The sequence below is a fragment of the Manis javanica genome, chromosome 3 (assembly GCF_040802235.1).
Source record: "Manis javanica isolate MJ-LG chromosome 3, MJ_LKY, whole genome shotgun sequence".
Lineage (NCBI taxonomy): Eukaryota > Metazoa > Chordata > Mammalia > Pholidota > Manidae > Manis > Manis javanica.
In genome coordinates this window covers 201,471,733-201,493,324 of record NC_133158.1, presented here as the reverse complement: position 1 = coordinate 201,493,324, position 21,592 = coordinate 201,471,733, and the positions used below count along the sequence as shown (strand labels likewise).

At 38.8% G+C, this 21,592-nt stretch overlaps 1 protein-coding gene across 8 annotated transcripts in view; it reads right to left on the bottom strand.

Annotated features, from left to right (window-relative positions):
- Nucleotides 1-21,550, bottom strand: part of ANAPC10 (anaphase promoting complex subunit 10) — a 156,035-nt gene extending 134,485 nt beyond the window's left edge. For 2 of the 8 annotated variants that reach the window (XM_073232615.1, XM_073232616.1), the window contains exons 1-3: nt 21,401-21,550; nt 19,838-19,964; nt 926-1,016 (exon numbers count right to left, since the gene is read on the bottom strand). In XM_073232615.1, coding sequence (XP_073088716.1) covers nt 926-1,016; nt 19,838-19,952 — 206 coding nt within the window. In that variant the 5' untranslated portion in view covers nt 19,953-19,964; nt 21,401-21,550. The remainder of the gene's footprint in view (nt 1-925; nt 1,017-19,837; nt 19,965-21,400) is intronic. The other 6 variants (XM_073232617.1, XM_037024641.2, XM_073232618.1 and 3 more) reach the window with 3 other exon arrangements.
- Nucleotides 21,551-21,592: the final 42 nt, after the last annotated feature.

The window sequence follows — 21,592 nt, the reverse complement described above, 5'->3', positions numbered from 1 at the left end:
TGAAATGAATGGGTAAGAAATTTAGCAAAGTATCTAATTTTAAGTCTTAAAAAAAATTAGCTTTTTATTTTTGGTGTATACATACTTAATACCCTAGAATAGGAGTTGGCATCTATATTTCACTGACTGAACCCTGCCCACCACCTACTTTTGTAAGATAAAGTTGAATTAGAACAGCTAATTTCAGTCATTAAGTATAGCCTATGGCTGCTTTTGAGCTAGAATGGAATTAATTGAGTAGTGGCAACAGAAACCAGATAGGTCACAGGCCTAAAATATTTACTGTCTGGCTTTTTCATAAGAAATTTGCTAATCTGCACCTTAGGCCAATAAAAACAAACTAAAAATACAATGATATAGAATGTTAAAAAAGGATGGTATAAATCAAACAAGATAACCAAGTTAACTGGTTTCCATCTGTATCAATAAATTCAAGGCAATTAACAAATATATGGCTGTTTTCCTTTTCCTTGAAGGAGTCTGTTTCAAAGCTGAAAATGTTCTTAGAGATTCTAATATCATTTTTTTTTTACTAAATGGAAGTACCAGTTTGAGAACTTACATGAATAGTCTACAGCTAAAGAACACTATCATCACGCCAGGTGTGCTTCATGTAATGCATTAAAGTATTGCACTGAATCATATGCCCAGTATATTTTTCTGAAACAAATTATATCAAAAAGTATATTTAAGAAATATCTATACAAAAGGAATTGTGTAAGGTACCATAAAGAATTCAGAAAGGATAAAACAGAGTAACCTCAAAATACAATCTAGTTGAACAGAAAAATACTGTGTAAGGCTTATAAAAAGCAGAATTTAGTGCACTCCACTTTCATTTCTGTATTTCTTTTTTATGTAAATAAAATAGATTTCTTCATCCACTTATAACCTACACAAATTCAAAAATTCAAAAATGTATTACCTGAATTGGATGTTTACTAAATGAGGCTGGGAGCCATCTGACTGCCAGTAAGTTTCCAGATTGTCATCTCGTAACTGATCCACTCCAAATCCTAAAAACACAAGTGAAAATAAATTCCCATGAAAAAGAAAAAGCTATATATTTAAAATACAAAGTTACCACATATATTGGTGCAGGAAGTTTGATAAAAAGGATAGTCAGTACTGTGAAATTTAACCAGAATTATTTTGTTCTCTTAACCAGACTTTAGAAGAAATATCACTTGTACACACAAAAGCTTCTATTATGACCAAGTTTTTTTATTGTTGACTTTAATTTTTAAAGAACATCTAAATATACTCTAAAGTCAGTATGTATTCAAACCCAATTTCTTATGCTTTCTAGAAGATGAATAATGAAAATGATCCCCTTGCCTTGCAAAACCCTCAAAAATGAAATAGAGTTTATTAAGCTCAATATTCCATACTTAATTATGACAAAAAAAGGACAACTTGGAAATATTTTCAAAAGTTATATACATTTTGAAACCAAGTATTTCTGATTAATCAAAAATTAAATTTATGCAGAATCCCACATTATCTAGCTTTCTAGATAACTGAAATAAAACTATCCTGTATTGTTTTTTTCCTGATTAAAATTACAATATCTCATATTAACTACAGAAATAATTTAATAGTAAACATTGGAGTTTTCAAAAAATTAAAGAGAAATAGAGTTAATTTACACTTATTTAAACTAAGTAATATATTCATTACAAATCAAATTTAAAATGCACGAAAAAGAACATGGTGAAAAGTCTTTGTCTTCCCACCATCCAAATGTAATTAATGCTGTCAGTTTCTTAGACACATTTTATAGATACTGTATATATATACAAGCAAAGAGATAAAAATTTTCTTTTTCCCCTCTACACAAATGATGGAATACTATACACAATTCTACACTTTGCTTTTTTTGTTTTCACCTAACAGATCTGGAAGATTATTCCATATAATAAACTAATAATAACAGTAATAGCAAACACTGATTTCACATTCTAAACATTTTAACATATTAAATCATGTAATATTTATTAAGATATAATAACTCAGTTAACCTTAACAGCTTCCACATGATTGTTAAGGTTATATAGTATACCACTGTCTGGAAATACAATAATGATTTAACCAAACCTTGTACGATATTTAGGTTGTTTCCAATGTGTTTCAAACAATACTGTAATAAACATCTACCTATCTATAATATTTAAATGCATGTTAGTATTTCCAGAAGATGGATTCCTAAAAATAGAATTGAATCATCTGAATTTTTAATTTGATAAATATTGCCAAATTCTTCTCCAAAATGCCTCCTCACCAGTAATGTATGAGAACACCTATTGTTCCACATGGCTAATAAAAATTGAGGTATTCTGAAATCTCCCAGAATTTGAATCTAGTCTTTACACTAAATTTCGAAGACTTAGTATAATAAATTAAATTTCTATTAACAAGTTTTTTAGTTGATTATATGTTGAAATATTTTGGACATATTGAGACAAATATCAAAATCAATTATAACTGTTTCTTTTTACCTTTGGCTACTAGACAATTCTAAGCTATACATATGGTTTGCACTATCTTTCTCCTGGACAACACTGCTCTGTGCCCATGCTAAAATGAAATTATTCTTTTAAATATTTACTAACTTAATAGGTGAAAAACTGTATTTTAATTTTTATCAATCATTTACATTTCCTCTTTTATATATCATTTATATAAATAGAAATACAAATATCTACTTATAGCCCCTACGTTTTCATTGGACCTTGGTCTTCTAATTGTTTGGAACTCTTTTACTATTACGGATATTAGTTCTCTGTTCCTTGTGATACAAATATGTTCCCCCTGGCCTGAGATTTCTATCTTAAATTTACATATGCTGCCTTTTCTGCACTAGTAGATAAGAGAAGTTTTCCCAAAGGAAACTATTTTTGCATTGAATTCTCAAGTGCTAACAGGAGTGAGCTAGGTAAAGAGGTAGAAAGGCAAGGTTAAAGAGCATTCAGCATTCAAAAACTTGATCCAGTGGCATAGGTCAAGAAAAATGACACCTATAGGAAGCAAAGGTGGATGTATTTTGGGAGCTAAGGCTACTCACTGGGGTGGAGCAGGAAATGAGCCAGAGACGAATGAAAGGGGTCAGATCAGACACTCTAGTGCTCTCTATTTAGGAATATAAATTATCTTGAAAAATATGTCAACTCCTTGAACAATTTTCAGTAGAAAAGTCACAGGAATAATAAGAGCAGGATCTATTTTAGACTGACTTCTCAGTACTAGGGAGGGAGGAAGCCATTATAGCAATCCAAGCTACAAGTGATGATGGTTGGAATATAGACAGTTACAAAGGTAAATATTCAAAAAAACAGCTTTCTCTTTAACCAAAAAACTTCTTAAAATGTAAGAACTGTGCTATCTATTACTTACTCTATAACTCAGATCTGTGGCATACAGTATGGTAGCCACTGGTCCCATGTGGCTATTGACTGTTGAAAATGTGGTTAGTCTGCATTGAGATTTACTGTAAAGTATAAAATTCACATTAGTTTTTGAAGACTAGTATAAAATGTAAAAATATATTATTACAATTCATTTCATCCATTTCTTTATCCTTTTTAACATAGCTGCTAGAAAAATTTAAATTACACATGTGACTTGCATTATAGTTCTATTGGACAGTGCTTAGACCAAGCTTTTTTCTGTTCTTTCTTTATGCAATTTTGCTAACGCTAATGCAGAATATTCAGTCATACAAATTATAAGATAAAAGCTGTTCTGCTAGCAATATAAAGAGTCTAAGTTTTTATTAACTTTTTTCTTTCCTAGTTTATCACTTCCCTGATAGAGGATAACTAAATCACATGATTCTTCCTTAAGACCTCCACATTTAAATGTTCTGTTGATTAAAAGTATTTTTTCACTTATTTTAGCTGTTTGGCTAGTTTTCCTTTCTCTTTCATTTCACAACTTTACATGTATATGAACTCAAAAGAATTTCGTAAAACGGTGTTTGTTCTTAACAAGTAAACATTAAACAAAAAACCTGAATAACTTACCCAGAATAAGAGATGTCCTGTAACTCAAGACTGGTCATTTTCAATTTGTTTCTAAAATGTTGCTTAAGAAACTTTAACAGTATAACTAAGCAGGTGCAATGTCTTCAAGAACTGATTAGTCTGAATCTTTCCCTCTGGAATAACAAGTATGATTACCAGCTTTTACTTCCCTGATAGTCTACAAACAGAACCTCTTATAAATATCTGTTTACATCCCAATGCCATGTCTCACAGAGCAACTTCTTTAAAGCTTCCCACTCAGTATTATATCTGAATTCATTTAGTTCAAACAAAACTAAAAGATCTGTGACAACTGTTTTGACAGGTATCATAATAATGTACACAAACACTATTATACAGAAAGAAAACCAACCACCTTTTCTATGATGTACTGACTCTTAAAGCAGAGGTTCTCACACTGTGGTCCCTGGACCAGCAGCATCATTGCCATTTGGGAACTTGTTACGAATCTAGACCTACTACATCAGAAATTTTGAGAGTTAACCCCTTTGAGAGTTTGCCTTTTTATAAATCCTATAGGCGATTCTGATGCATGCCAAAATTTTAGAACTACTACTGTAAAGCAAGGCTTCTTAACTTTGGCACTACTGATAGTCTGCGCTGGATTCTTCTTTGTTGGGGGGCCAGAGCGGGTTGTTTCTGGGGAGTGTATGGTATTTAGCAGCATCCCTGGCCTCCATCCACTGAACGTCAGCCCCAACCTGCCCCACCAACCTACAGCAGTTGTATCAACCAAAAATGGCTCCAGACACTGCCACATGTCCCTGGAGGGGGTCCCCACTAAGGAAAAGAAAACCAGTATTTGCCAATGGTTACTGTTATTGTTTAGTGAATATTCACTCTTCTCTACCTGCGGTCCAGGAGAGGAAAACGATTCTGCACTCCAGTTATACTGGGGTTTAAACTGTAATTTGTTTTGGCCAGTACAATGTTAGGTGAAGGTGACACAAGCACAAGTTTGAAACGTGCTTGTAAGGTCTGTCTTGGCCTTCTGAATGTCTGACCTCCATGAAGAGAACATGCTTGAGCACACGGATGAGGCCTGAACCCTACTCACAGAGTAGAGCCCAGCCTCAGCAAAGCAAGAAACACATTTGTTGTTATGATATGCCACTGAGAGATTAGGATTGTTCATTATGCAGCTCTAGCACAGCAAGAGCTGACTTAACACAACACCAGTAGATGAGATGTAGGGAATAGCTCTGCTTAGATGGCCTTTACAAGTAAAAACAGCCATTCTCATCTCAGGCATATCTATGAGCACAAATCCTTTCACACTTGCCAGAGCGCTGTTATAACTGAGGCATGTCTTGACTCTCAGGCCCAAAGATGGGTAACACATGGTCTCTGTGGAGGAATTCATTTACATAATGCACTATTATAAATTATAAAGGCTATGGCTATTTACATTTAAACTAATTAAAATTAAAATCAAAAATTTGGTTCCTCAGTAATACTAGTCACATTGAAAGTGCTCAAAGGCTACATGTAACTAGTGGTTACCTCACTGGACAATGCGATATGTTTTCCTGCAAAGTGATGATATACGTAAGCAGATAAAATTATAATATGAAGTGTTAAGTGCTATAGTAAAAGAGCTGAAGCATTAACTATCTTCTGGAAACACTGTCTTCTCTTGGCTCCTACGCATGACCCCCCACTCTCCTTTTTGCCCAAGTAGCTCACCAGCCACCTCTCCTTAGTGCTCCTTGTTGACTCCTCTCCTGCCGCCCTGCCAGACCTCTGTGTCCTGAAGTGCCCTGAGGCTTTATTTACTCTTTTCTTTAAATACATTTTCTCCCCAGGTGAGTCGATCCAGTCTGCAGGATTAGATTATCATCAATATACTGATGACCCTCACATTTCTATCTCCACCCCAGAGCTTTCCCCAGAACTCCAAGCTTCTATAGTTAATTGCCTACTAAACACCTCACAAGAATGGTGACAGGCATCTCAGAACCAATCTATTGATTCTGACTGGTGATCCCAAATCTATTCATTACCCTATCACTCTTTCTTAACTCAGTATATAACATTGAGTTATTAGCCAGACACCGAGGGGTCATTCTTGAATCCTTCTTTCATTAAGTTATGATTATTCCATCTCTAAAAATGCATCCCAAAGCCATCATTTCTTTCATATCGACAGCTACCAGTCTAATCCAAATGAACATCATCTGATACAAATTACTGTAATATCCTTTCCTCCCCTGGTCTCTCCTACTAACCATTATTCTCAGTGGCTGCAGGGATCTTTTAAAACTGCCATATCAGATCATCTCACTCCCTGTTTTAATACCTCTGGTGGTTTCTCTTTGAATTTAAAACTGAAATTCTTTCTGATGGCCTGCCAGAGTCCACATCACCTAGCGCATGTCCAGTTATACCTCCAACGTTACCTTCTACCACGTCTCCTGACTCACTACTCTTCAGCCAGGGTAGCCTTCTTTCTGAACCTCAAACACACCAAACCAGTTGGCTGAAAGCCTTTAAACTGGTTGTTCCATGTGTCGAAAAGGTTCTTTGAAATATTTGCACAATGGATTCTTTTTAACATTTACATCTCAGTAAAAATTCCACTTTCTAAAAGAGGCCTCCTTGATGTATTTATTATACTGCTATTTCATTTTTTCCAGAGCACAAATTGCTATTCAACTCAGAAATTATTTATTTCAATAATCCTAACTGTCAGTTATTGCATGAACTTTAAAAAAAAAAAACTTCAGTGAAATAATTTTAAGAAAAACAGAACTTACACCATCCAGTTATGCCTCTAAAAATTAACTCATAAAAGCAATGTCCTGGTAAAAGACATGGACCAAGTGGAAAGTATGTCCTGAAATATGTTCACTTAGCCTCATTATATTCTTATTTTTGCTGGTTTATGAAATATCAGAGTCAAACACAGAAAAATGTACCTACTTTTCCACCTAATTTTGTTTCCCAACATGGTATGAATTTGGTACTTATGAAATCAAATGATCAAATTATTACAATAAGGCTCTATTATAATGCTAGCAACCACATAAATCTGACCTTTCATTTTTCCAGTCTTGTGGACAGAGACTGACAACTGTGCTGAATTGTGGGATTGTTTTGTGATGTGTATTCAATTAAGCTGAATCTACTAAACACATTCCAACTTTAATCTGAGTGAAATAATTGAACCACTGTTTCCAAAAATTGAAAAATAATTCTGAAAGCTAAAAACCACCTACCATATTGCTGGAGGCAAGTAAATCTGTACCTCCCAAAGATTGAGATTAACATTTTGAGAGTTTACAATTCTCCCTCATAACACTCCTCACTTGAATTATTACCTTGCATGTCTCCTGAGTTCTTTACCTCTTACCATCCTCCACACTTCTCAAATGTGAACACTGATGGTTTAATGCCATTACTTAAAATTTTCCAATGGCTTATGTTGTACAATGAAGTATGAACTATTTAATAAAGCCCTCTGTGGGCAGGCATCTACCTAACTAGCTAGCTTCACCTATGCCACTTCCCTCTGTTCTAGTCTTACTAATTACAATTCTTTAGATGAGTCATGTTTTGTCTAAGCTGTATACCTCTGAGCATACTGCTCCTTTGCCATTGTCCTTACCAGTGGACTCTTATTCTTGCTCCAGCATGCAAGATAAGCATCATCTCCAAGAAGACTTCCCTGAGCCTTCCTGGCAGAGTCGATCACTTTCTCCTTTGGGCCACTTACGGCACTGAGCCCACACTTAGGGGAAAGCAGCATGACACAGTGGAGCCTGACTGCTTTGAATCCCAGCATTCCCACTTATTTTGTGATCTCTGTCAAATTATTTAATCTCCCTGTACTACAGCTTTCTTATCTGGAGAATGATCAAAATAACAGTATATTATTCATATGACTTTTGGAGACTTTATTGAGATAATGGTTTATTTTATACATGTGAGGTACTTAGAACAGGACCTGTCATTTAGTAAATGCTACAGCAAGGATTGAGTCTTATCTTTTGATCTCCAACAGTGTTAGAGACTTCAGCATTTGCTAACTTGAACTGAAAAATATGTGACCATAGAGAAGTAAAACTTAAACAATTAACTTTGTCATGCTGTTTCTCATTAATAAAACATTATTAGTCATTCTAAATATGTAAAATAATAATCATAAAATGGTATTTCACTGATGGACCCAAAGCCTGAAATCAAATTAAGTAAAACACACAGCGCTACACTGATGAATTTCATGTCTTTCACACCCAGCACATTTTTAAATGTCCTCATTGCTCTTCTGAGTGTCAACTTCTATTCTCTTCTGTACCTCCAACATGTCTTCATAGAACCAGTGACTTCTATGTGTTGCCCTCTGCAAATCCACAGCATAAAAGGATGTGAGCTCGCACAATTTATACCCCATTACTGACATAGTATGGCATCAAACTATGCAACTAGGTCAAGCAATGGAAGATGTATAATTTGAGCAAATTCAGATAAATATCTGATACTATGAAGAGTATCAGAAACTTCTGAAGCAGCCTAGGATATGGGAAGCTAGCAAAAAGGCATCACTCCCATTCAAAGAAGGAAATACTACATAAACTGCAAACTCATAATTTTTCTTGAAAACATGAGAGCTTAAAACCGCACAGCAATCAAAAAGCCTGAAATCCAAGAAGAGGCAGCTCCTAGCCTCAGGAGTAATAGGATATATACAGCCTGTCCCAAGGGTGTAGAACATGGGAGGAAGGAACACCAGCCAAACACGTAAGAAGGAATCAGGTAGAACTTAACAAATTGCCAAATATGGCCTAGCACAGAAGTATAGCAGCCCTGGAGTTCCAAACAAAAGGGAACTCACGTTGACACTCACCCTCTCTTCCAAGGGCCCTCAATATACACAAAAGGGAAAGATTTGGGAGACAGCGAGAGCCTGGAAAGCCTGCTTCGGTGGTACATGCATGGTGGAGGAGACTGACCTGCACTGCAGGAAAAGCAGAAAGCCCCACCACTCCTCCCCAAACCCTCTCTCCTACAGAACAGAGGACTTAAGCTGCTGTGGGAGGGGCATTAAACCTGATGACTCCAGGACAGGACTGACCATCCTTGCTGGAAGAAGAGTACTAGAGAAAACCATCCACACCTGAGGAGAGGCAGGAACCAGTCTTTCATCAGAAAACTCTCTCCCATAAAAAAAAAAAAAAAAAACCAGTCATAGAAACAAGGCAGAATTTGGCTATTACAGATAGGAGAAATCAAAATGCTGAGAAAGCCCCACCCTGGAGGCCAGGTATACAGGGGGGGTCTAGGCTTTCCTGGATCAGGAAAAGAGGGATCAAGCCCAGCCTTTCATCCCCTGCACTGAGTAACAAGGCATAGCACTGCAAGAGCATGGACAGACACTGTGCAGCACAGGGTCGTAGGGAAAATGGAAGTTCCCACGGCCAGGACGATCCCCTGACCCTAATCTACTCACCCACTGAGCACATGCCGTGATGTAATACTTAGACTACTGCACAGGCACATGCTTACACACGTGTTGGCAGTGAGCCTGTGTTGCTATATAAAGACCTCCACCCAGTGCTTGGAGGTGGAGGTAAAGGGAGACTGCAGACATGCCACATATGGATGGGATTCTGAAACTCAACCTGCCACTGTGAGAATAAAGCTTGGTGTGACCTTTTACCCTCAACGTTCCATTGTCGTTATTCAGTCTCCTGAATTCAGAGTGAACTTGCCCAGAGCTGAAACCCTCAAGCGCTACATCTAATGTAGTCAGCAGGATTTGCTGCAGACTGAGAAAATGGAATAAGCTGCCTCATGGGAGGGGTGCCTCAGTGGCTGCCCCTGTGGGTGGGGAGATACTCGGGTACCCCCCAGTGGACATGTGGTCCAAAGTGGCAATCCTTCTAGAGGAATGAGTCCCTCGCCAGGACTCAGGGGAGGCAGAGGTGATGCCTGAGGCAGTGGCAGAGGCCCTCTACAAAATAGGGAAATCCTAGGAGAAACAGAGTACCCATGTGGCAGTGGGAGCCATGGGTTGGCTCTTTCTCACAGTGTTAAAAAAGGCTATAAATGAAAAGGATGTACTCCTGAGACAAGCACAAGAAGAGGCAGCACGAGAACGCCAGCTGCCAGGTGCAGTAGAGGCGGTAAGATGGTTGAAGACTGAGATGGCTATGGCCACACTTCGCACTGTATGGCCCAATCAGGGTGATTTACCATCTTCCCCCGCTAGATGGCAGATGTATGCCCAGCTCCAACAGGTGTTACTGAGTTGGGCATGAAAAATGCCATTTATAACCCAGTATATTATAGCCCAGACAAGGAGCTATTTACTGCAGGGATGAAGGATATGGTGCTACAAATAGCTCTTCATCCCTTTTTGGGCCCTTAGTGGCCATTCTTGCCCCTTATTTAAAGCAACCCATAAATGCGGTTCTCTGTACTGTGGCAGATTTGGTGGAGGCTGAAGCAATGTGGGCATGCAAGGGAGTGCAGTTCACCACTTAGGGGAAGGGCTTAAAGAGCCCCATGAAGGTCATGAGGACCCAGAAGTGGGTTGATCTGATAAAGGCAGGAGCAGACAAAGAGAAACTGAATGGGAAGTCAAATAAAATCTTACTGGAGCAACAACTGAAGCCAGAACAGCAGTTTTGGCCATTGGCTGAGGTGAGGACCAAGAAATGGAAGCTGGAGAGAGAAAGCCACAAGTCCGGCCTACGTGCCTGCAAGACTTCCTGCTAGACAGTGAACTGACCTCGCCTGAACTCCTCACAAGAGGCCAACTGGGTGATGCAGTTTGACTGAGGGAAGAATTGAGGTACCCACCTTAAGGGACCAGAGGCCATATGTTGAAATATCAATTCACTGGTCCCCGGTGAATGTATAAATGTCTTGGATCTGGTAGACAAAGGAGCCAAATGCTGATTCATGGCAACCCTAAGCGGTTTCCCAGGACCCCCACTGTTATAGATGGATATGGGGGTAAGGCTATCTCTCCCATCCCCATAATATATTTTGGGGATAGATATCCTGCAGGGCCTATGATTGCAAACCCATGCAGGTGAATTCAGACTCAGGATATATGTTGTGAGGACAGTTCTGAGGGGACATGCTAAGCACCTGCCTGTGGCTTTCCTGTGCCTCGATGAGTGACTGATACCAAACAATACAAACTGCCTGGAGGGCATAAAGAAATTAGAGAAATCCTCTAGGAACTGTCGAGGGTGGGTATCATAAAACCTACCCATAGTCCTTCTAATTCCCTGGTGTGGTCAGTGAAAAGGCTAGACAGCTCCTGGCATTTGACAGTGTATTACAGAGAACTGAATAAACTCATACCCCCTTTGCATGTGGCCATACCCTCTACTGCAGCCCTCATGGACACCCTCAGTCATGAACTATGGACATATCATTTTAATGTGGATCTTGTTAATGCCTTCTTCTCTATTAATATAGCACAGGAAAGTCAGGGACAGATTTATTTAAGTGGGAAGGATGGCAATGGACTTTCATTGTCCTTTGACAGGGATGCCTCCACAGTCCCACCACCTGTCACAGACTTACAACCCAGGACTTAGCATCATGAGAGAAACTGTCACCAGTGCGGCTGTACCATTATGATGACATCATGCTCATGTCTGATTCTATTACAGACCTAAACAGTGTAGCACATATGACTGTTGCAACATCTACAGGAGAAAGGATGGGCCGTGAACAGTAACAAGGTTCAGGGTCCTAGTTCGTCAGTCAGATTCTTGGGGGTTGTCTGGTCAGGTAAGATAAAAGTTATCCCAGAAGCAGTCATAGAAAGAAGCCCAGGTCTTCCCTACCCCTGCAACTGTGGTACTATTGCAGTTTTGGGGTCTTTTAGGCTACTGTAGAGTATTTATCCCACACCTGGCACAAATTCTGAAGACCTTATACCATTTGGTACAAAAGGGCATCATCAAGTGGGACTGGGATAAGACATACATCTGTCTTTGCTGCTGCAAAACGGGCAGTCAAGGATGTGTACACTTGAGTGTAACAGACCCATCAAGGCAATGTGAGTAGGATGTCCCTGTGACCAAAGACAGTTATGGCTGGGGCTTTTGGCAGTGGCTTGGCATGGCCCAGAAGCCTACCCTGGCCAAGTGGGCATATACCTACAGCAGCACAGTGCCCTCTCTACTAGCCCCCTGAGTGGAGAACTCCAATGCTTACTGTGGCCACTGACATATACCAGTGAAAGTCAGGAAGAATTTGCTTTAGAGCCACTAACAGCAGAAAGCCCTTACAGGGAGCTTTCTCTATAGGTATTTATAAAAGCTCTATAGGTATATATACCTATACCCAAACATGCATGGTACACAGATGGCTCCAGCCATGGGAAGCCCCTGAAATGCAGAGTCATAGCTTTCCATCCTAAGACTGAGACAATATGGATGGAAGATGGTGAGGGGAAGAGCAGTCAATGGGCAGAGTCACAGAAAGTATGGATCGTAATCACCCAGGAGCTGGGCTGTCTATCAAAGCTTGACTCTGTGGCCACGACCCTTTTGGGGACAAGAACCGTGACAAGACTTATAGGCCTGTGGTCAGACTAAAACAGTTACAGTGTATCATGTGACAGGCCATTTGCCAATGACATCCCTAGGGAATAATCAAGCAGATGAACTGGCCCAAGTACACTGGCTAGAAAGAAAGCCTACCTCTGATGTGGCCCAATGGTTACATCAGTGTTTGTTGCATGCAGGGCAGAAGACAATGTGGGCTGTAGCCCACTGGTGGGGCCTGCCTTTGACCTTTGAAGAACTCAAAAGAGCCTGGCAGGAGTGCATAGTATGCTCTAAAAGGGACTTACACTGAGTACCACAGCAACATAGAACAATAGCTAAGGGGCTAATACCCCTCTTCAGGTGGCAGATAGACTATATTGGGCCTCAGCCCATGTCAGAAGGATCTCAGTATGTCATGACTTGTGTGGCCATAGCTACTGGACTTCTGGTTGATTTTTCTGCAAACTGCATGGACCAGTAAATGACTAAAAGGGGCCTAGAATGTCTCTTTGCAGCCTATGGCTGACTGAAGGTAACTAAGAGTGACCCACTTATCTGGGCATGCACTACAAGAATGGGTACAACAATTAGGGATAAAGTGTAAGTTCCATGTACCATATAATCCTACCAGAGCAGGAAGGATAGAGAGGTACAATGATTTGTTAAAATCTGATCTGAAGTCGGAAACTAATAGTCTATAGGGTGGTCAGTCTGTTTATGAATGGTGCTATGGCATTTGAATGAGAAGCCCTAGAAGGGGACATTGAGCCCCATAGACATGCCAATACACATTGCTGCCTCCCCTATAAAACTGCAAATACAAACCAAGGAGAATTGTTAAAGCTGGGGTTTGGCCACCAGAATAGTATCTGGCTACCAGCACCAACCATAATAAAACCCCAGAGACTCCATTCAGTGGACATGGCCTTGCATGTTTCAACACATGGACCAGCAGTGGCTGGCCCTCCTGCCAACATGGAGGCAAGACCTAGAGGCTGGCCTCCTGGAGTAATAACAGAGTGTCCCCCACATGGATAATGGTAGTGTACACTAAACGGCCAGAAGGTAAGAGCATCTTACCAGGGAGTTTTGTGTTATCTTTATAGCCAGTGCATGCACCTCCAGTAGCATTATATATAGACCCTTTGGTAACCCCCACAGGGAGACAGGTAAAAGTATGGTATACTTGACCCAGATGGGACTACCTTCCTGCCACAGTCCTACTGTAGGACCACTCTCTTGCATGCATTCTATCTGATGGACAATATTTGCCTATGTTGGTGTCATTAAAACATGTGTCTTATTGTCCTTGAGCTTAATCTCCTCTAATGTCTTCATGGATTAGGCACACACCCAAGCAAAAATTGCCAACAGGTCTGCATGCTGGGTGTGCATGCAGCTTCCTACCAGTTCCGCTACTGGTCTCCGATTGAAAGCGTGAGTCATGAACTCATCTATGTGAAACTAGTTAATATACAGCTGGAATGACTACTTGGTGGCAATTCATCTCCTCAGGCTTGAGGATGATTCTCATCATAATTTCTATTGTTATCTGTATTCTATTATGTTGTTGTAGCCTCTGTTGCTGTTGTGGAATCTGGTTACAATGTTCCAGCTTTCTCACACAGGACCATCGCAGAAGCTTGAGGGCACATGGATTGTGAGGTGAGAATCCTGGAGGGGTGGAGTATAGGGAGAACAGGCAGGATGCTCACCTGACCCTAATCTACTTGCCCACTGCACACATGCAATGATGTAATATTTGGCCTACTGTGCAGGCACATGCTTACACATGTGTTGGCAATGAGCCTATGTTGTTATATAAAGACCTCCACCCAGTGCTCTGAGGCAGAGGTGGAGGCAGATTGTGGACTTGCCAGATGCAGATGGGATTCTAGCACTCAACCTGACACCACGATAGTAAAGCTTGGCATGAGACCTTTTACCCTAACATTCCGTTGTTGTTTTCGGTCTCACGGAAACCAGAGTGAACTTGCCTGGAGTTGAAATTCTCTGGCACTACAAGCTGAAAACTGGAGTGGAGGAGGAACACTTAGAAACTCCGGCACAAGAGCCCCCAATAAACACCACTGGACATCTATAGACACATTTGAACTCTATCAGGTACTGAAGGTAACCACAGCAAAACAAAGCATCAAAACTCAGTTCAACTCCTAATTAAGTCAACCCCCACTATAAGAGACTGACAGTACAAAAGAGGCATATATTTCAAGGTATAAATACCATTTCTCTCTGTATCTACTAATGTACATGTGATGTTTGGCACTTAATAAAAAAATTGACACATAAACAAGCAAGAAAAACAAATCTTATCAAAGGACAAGACAATAGATAAAAATATACTCAAACATGACCCAGATGTTGGACAGGAACTTTAAATAACTATGATTAATATGTTAAAGGATTTAGGTGAAAAGGTGTAATGCAGGTACTGACAGGGAATTTCAACAGAGATGAAAATTCCTTTAAGAGGCAACTGTAAAAGCTATAATAAAAAAAAATGCCCTATCAGAGAAGAAAGATTCCTCAGACAAAACCATCAGTTGAGCTAATAAAGCCAAAGAAAGAAGTAATAGACTTGAAACAAGGCCAGTAAAAAATATCCAAAGGGAAGCACAGAGAAAAAAAGAGTGGAAACAAAAAGCACCTAATAGCTATAAGACAATACCAAGTGGTCTAATAGTCTAGCATATATGTGTATAATTGGTTCCCCAAAAGGACAACAGAGAAAGAATGGGGCGAAATAAATACTTGCAGAAGTAATGGCCATGAATTTTCATGAAATAATGCAAGATATCAAACTAGAAGATCCAAGAATCTCAATGAATCTCAAGCAGAATTAAACACACACACACACACACACACACACACACACACACACACACACACACACACACACATTGACACATCATATTCATATTGTTGAAAATTAAAGATAAAATGTTAAAAGCAGCAGAAAAATAAGCCAGATTAAGTAGAAAAGACTTTTCTTCAGGAACAATGCAAACAAAAAAATAATGGAATGACATCTTTAAGGTAGCAAAAGGAAAAACCTGCCAACCTAGAATTCCAAGCAAGGAAAATATACCACAGTAATAAAAGCAAAATGAAAAATTTTCAACCAAACATTGCTAGCAGACCTACAGTACAAAACACATTAAAGGAAGTTCTTCAGGCAGAAGGAATATGATATCAGACAGAAATCAAGATCAAACAAAAGAAAAGAGAAGTTTCAAAAATTGAAAAAATTAAAGTAAACATAAAAGCTTTTTTTAAAATTGCTTTGAACTATAAATGACCTTTTAAAACAAAAGTAGCAACAATATATTCTGGAGTATAAAATATGCAAAGGTAAAATGTATGACAAAAATGATGTAAAGGATGAGAGGGAAAATTTGGGAATATACTGCTGATGTATTCATTTAACATACATGTAGTGGTATGACATTATTGTAATAATTAAAGATATATATTGTGGATTCTATAATATCTATGTTGACAGATAGTAACCGCACTAGTGGGGGTGAGGATTTAATAATATGGGTAACTGCTGAACCACTGTGTTGTACATTTGAAACCAATATGATTATATGTCAACAATACTTCAATTTAAAAAAACAGATGTATATTTTGATCCTTAGGTCAACCATTCAAAAATTTCAAAAAGAATATATAACTAATAAGTCAATACTGGAGATAAAACAGACTCATGAAAAGTACTGAATTATATAAAAACATGTAGAAAAAGAGGGAATCATCAACAAGAAAAGGACAAAAAGAAAACTAATTCTGAGATAGTTTAAATCTAATTACAGTCTAGTTAGACTATGTTAATAGTCTAAACACTCTCAATTAAAAGATAAAAAATGTCACATTAGATAAAAAAGCAAGACCCAAAGCTGTGTATAAAAAATCCACTTCAAATATTAAGATATATACAGTTTAAAAGTAAATAAAATAATTTCTGGCTTCTAATCTGACATGCTAAGAGCTTGGAAGATGTCACTCTCATCCTCACAACAGTAACAAAAAAAAGCCAACCTACAAACAATAATTCTTCTTACATTCAACAGAGAACTGACATTACAGGGCAAATCACCACCCAGAAAACTGAAGAGACAGGTGAAACAGAAAATTATAGCTACCAGGAGCGGATACCACTGGATGGTGAGAAACCTTCGAGAGTAATTGACTGATTGCTGGAGACTGAGTGTGGACTAACTTGAGAGGGAAAATCTCCCGGGCTGGTCTCCCATAGGAGCACCACCAGGTTCTCTTTAGGGTAAAGATTAGAGAATATTCTTCAGGGTAAACATTAGAATCTGCAGTGAGAGGATTCAAAGAAATCACTGGAGGGAGAGGTAAAAGCAATCATTGTGAAATACACTTCTGTACTCTGTTCTCCTTAACAAAGGCCTGACTTGAATGACAACTGTAGCAGAGCCTAACCAGCATGGGTTTTGCCAGAGCCTGACTGACATGGGCAAGGAAATACCCAACTCCAGCCTCCTCTAGCCTCCTGTCTCATCTAAGGCAGGATGAGAAAAGAACTTGTAAAGAAAAGGTAAGAAGCACTTGTAAAGGTCACAGCCATGAACAGAGGCCCACTAACGGTCTGATATCTAGTTACAGAGTTAAAGAACCCTTCTGTTCACCCCACAACTTACCACTGTATCAACAGGGCTCCTTTATAATATCAAGAGGTTACAATTCAAAGAACTGCAAGCTTACTCCATTGAAGGAATCTATGAGGAAATCCAAAGATGACTGAGGAGAGAAAAACTAGGACACTAAAGAAATTTTAGCCTCTGCAGCTTAGCCTTTATCCATAAGGCAGAAAATCAGTGCAGTTATGGCTGAACTGAATAGCACCATCAATCACTTGGATGGAAGAGACATTTATAAATTACTCTATTCAAAGATGGCAGAATACACAAGCTTCTCAAAAATATACAATTCTCCTTAAGCTGATATATAACATTCACCAAGATAAACCACATTCTGGACAACAAAACACACATAAGAATTTTTAAAAGAATAGAAATGATACAAAGTATGCCCTCAGACCACAAAAGAATTAAACTAAAAATCAGTAACAGTAAGACAGAGGGAAACCCCAAAATATTTGGAGATTAAACAACATATGAATAAAGGAAGAATTATCAGGGGAAATTTTTAAGTATTTGAAACTGAAAATAAACATACAAATTAGTATTTGTAGTATGCAGTGAAAGCAGTGCTTAGAGTGAAATTTATGGCATGAAGTACATACATTAGAAAGTATATAGATCCAAGATCAATAATCTAAGCTTTCACGTTAGAAAACTAGTAAAGGAAGAGCAAATTAAATCCAAAATAAGCAGAAGGAAAGAAATAATAAAAATCTCAACAGAAATCTTTGAAACTGAAAACAGGAAATTTAATAGAGAACAATCACCAGAGCCACAAGCTGGTTCTTTGAAAAGGTCAATGAAATCAATAAAGCTCTAACTGGGCGGACCAAGTAAAAAAAGAAGTTTCTTCTCACCACTCCAATGCAACATCATATTGGAAGTCTTAGCTAAAACAATAAGACAAGAAAAGGAACTAAAGGCAGAGATTGGGAAAGAAGAAATTAAAAACAATAGAAACCCGGGATCCCACCTCTAAGTATTCACCCAGGCAAATGAAAACACATACCTGCACAGAAACCTGTACATGAATGTTTACTGCAGCTTCTATCCATAAACACCAAATACTGGAAGCACCCTCATCTTGGTTAACTATTGTTATCTAACAAATAACCCCATAATTTAGCAGCTTAACACATAAAACATGAATTATTTCACAGTTTCTATGGGATAGGAATTTGGGAGCAGCTCCGTTTGGCAATTTGGCTTAGGAACTCTCCTAAGGTTGCAATTAAGTTTTCAGAAGCAATTATCTGGAAACTTGACTGGGGCTGGAAGATCTGTTCTCTAATGATCTGCTCATATGGCTGTGGACAAGCAACCTCAATTTCTCATCAGCTTTTGTCAGGACACCACAGTTACCTGCCACACCACTCTCACGGGGAAACTTGTTTCCTCAAAAAATGTCAGGTGGCACAAGGCAGAGCCACATGTTTTACAATCTAGTTTCGTAAGTCACATACCAGCCCTTCTGCCATATTCTACTGGTCAGTACCCAGAGACCGACCCCAATATAATGTGGGAAGGGTCAACAGAGGGCCATGAATAGTAGGAGACAAGGATTACTGGGACTATTTTGGAAGCTGGCTACCAAAAACCTAAATGTCCATTAACTGGTGAATAGTTAAACTGTGGTACATCCATACAGTGCTCGTAATCAGCAACAAAATGGAGCAAACTACTGATATATGTAACAATATAAAGAAATCACAAATGCATTATCCTAAGTGAAAGAAACCAGATCTAAAAAGCTACATACAATATGATTACATTTATGTGGCATTATGGGAAAGGCAAAAACCAAAGGGACACAAAACATCAGAATTTGTCAGGGTCTTGGCAGTGGGGTGGAAGACTAACTACAAAAGGGCATGAAAGAATTTCTTTGGATGACAGAAACATTTTGTACTTGATTGTGATGGTGCTTACATAACTGTGTGTTTATTAAAGTTCACAGAACTACACACCTAAAAAAGGGTAAGGTTTATTGTAATTATACCTCAATAATTTACTCAGAAAAAGAGAGAAAAAGGAATCTTAAGGGAAAACGGAAGAAGCAGCTTGGCTGAGAAAATGGTTATGGGAGTCCTAATATGTAAATAATAAAAGTTTCTGAAGGAAAAAGTACTACTAAACCAATCATGTTATAATTAAAGTTTCTCAAGCTAACAAATATATCCCTGAGCTTGAGTCTAAAGATTTAAAATGCCCATCAAAGTACAGGTTGGACAGATAAGAAAAGATACCCATGTATTCTGGCATGTCTTGGCAGAAGTCTGTAAGAAAAAATAGAAAAAGCTTAAAGGCTTCCAGAAAGCAGGAACAAGTTAGTTGAAAAAAGAGAGACAAGTGTAGGCTTTTTTACTTGCAACACGACAAAAAAAGGAAAAAGTGAAAAAGCACCTGCAAAGTGTTGAGAGAAAAGGACTGCCACCCATGAATTCTATTTCACCAAGAGTAAAATAAAGTTATTTTGGGACATATATAAAGCAGCTAAGCAAAAAGAACATTAAGAACAGACCAGTGTACAAGGACACTCTAAGTAGTTATTACAAAAAGCTTCTTGTTTTGTTTTGTTTTGTTTTACCTGGTTTACAAGATGAGAGGGACCAAACAGCTTGTGACCCTATTTCCCGTACTGTTCCAGTCCTTTCCAACTGCTTAGGGTCAGCACCAGGAGGTGTCTTGTTTGGTGTAGTCATTTTTTAAATATTCTGTGTAGAAAAAAAAAAAGAATAATCAGATTATAACAGGACCTGAGTATCTTTCTTACAAAAGGTAAAAATAAAAATTTAATAGCAAAATGGATCACTAATACACCCTTGACATAAATCATCTCTTTCTCAAATGCAGTTAATATAACTCAACCACTATAATTTTAAAAATTTTGGGAATTCAGTTTTTGTTTCCATTATGATATATGAGATGTGCAAAGCAGCAGAGTATAGTAGTCAAAAGGGCCCAGGACCAGGGTTTTAGCTGCAGCCTCTCCTTTAGCCTAGACTTGGGGCAGATCTGGGCTTTATTTTCTTGCCTGTCAAAAGGGTTGAGTTGATCTATACTTCTATAATGCTATACAGTACTATACCTCTCTGAGTAAAAATTATATATTCAAATTAAGTTTTTGCTTTAGAAAAGTCAGACTGAAATACTCTTACTTCAGGAGTATGTAAATATTGGTTTCCACTTTAAATAAAACATTAAGTGATGTTCAGAAAATCCCATCTCCCCTCTAGTTGTCAAGAGTTCTATTTCTATGTGCTCTTCAGAAAAATGGCTTCAAGGTCTAGAAGTGAATAACCTTCTAATCCAAAGTAGACGTTTACCACATCTTTCAAGTCTTTTTGTTAGTTTATCTTGCTAAGTCTACACAAACATGAAAAATACCTCTTGGATTGTGAACAGTACGTAAAACTGCTTCGGTAGTGCAAAGTTACAGCTACTGAACATTGTTATACATGTCCTTGTAAACCTGGCCCAATAGTTCTATATACTTTCTCCTTGATCTCAGTTGCTCCCCAATCTCCACACTTGATATTCGTTAAATAATAGAGCCACTGTACTGTAATATTCGGAAAGGCCTGAAACTTTCAGTGAATTTACTTTCAGTAAATTAGCAATTTATTGAATTAATAAATGGATGAATGAATAGACTCAGTCATAAGCAAAAATATGTGCCACCTTACAAGTCAAGTGACGTCTAGGATGAGACATTTAAACCTGTGGCTATCATTACAAACTGAATGTCCTGTCATTGTCAAATGTCCAACATTGTCAAAAAAAGAAAAAAAAAGGCCCATCTGTACACTGGACATTGGAGCTGAATTCAACTGCCGGACTTGGTACTGGATGCCATCAAATGGGTAAAACATGGAGTTCGGAGAAGCCTGGGTTCCTGGCCACACAGCTCATAAGGAGCTGAGGCCAAGGAGACAGAAACCCAGCAGGAGCACTGTTTGAACCAGACTCTGATGGCCCTACTTGACACCCCTGCGGAAGTGCTATAAACAGTCAACCGCTAATGCTCCAATACCGATCCACCGGCCTTGAGAAGAATGCGAGCGGAAAAGGAGACGGAGACAGGGGAAGAGAATGCATCTGCTTATGCTAGAACCATTCTCCACGTCGGCGAAAAGCCACGTGCACTTACAGCTTGCAGACCCGGCTCGCCAAAACTGAGGTTCTTGAGATCCACTGCAGCTCGGCGCCACTCCCACTCAACTTCTCGGGACAGCCTGGCTGCTCATCGATGTTGAATCGTGGTCGCAGCACAATGACGTCATCCCCCGCCGTCTCGCCCTACCTACTTCCAGGGCTCCGCCTGCCTCTCTCCGTCGCGCGC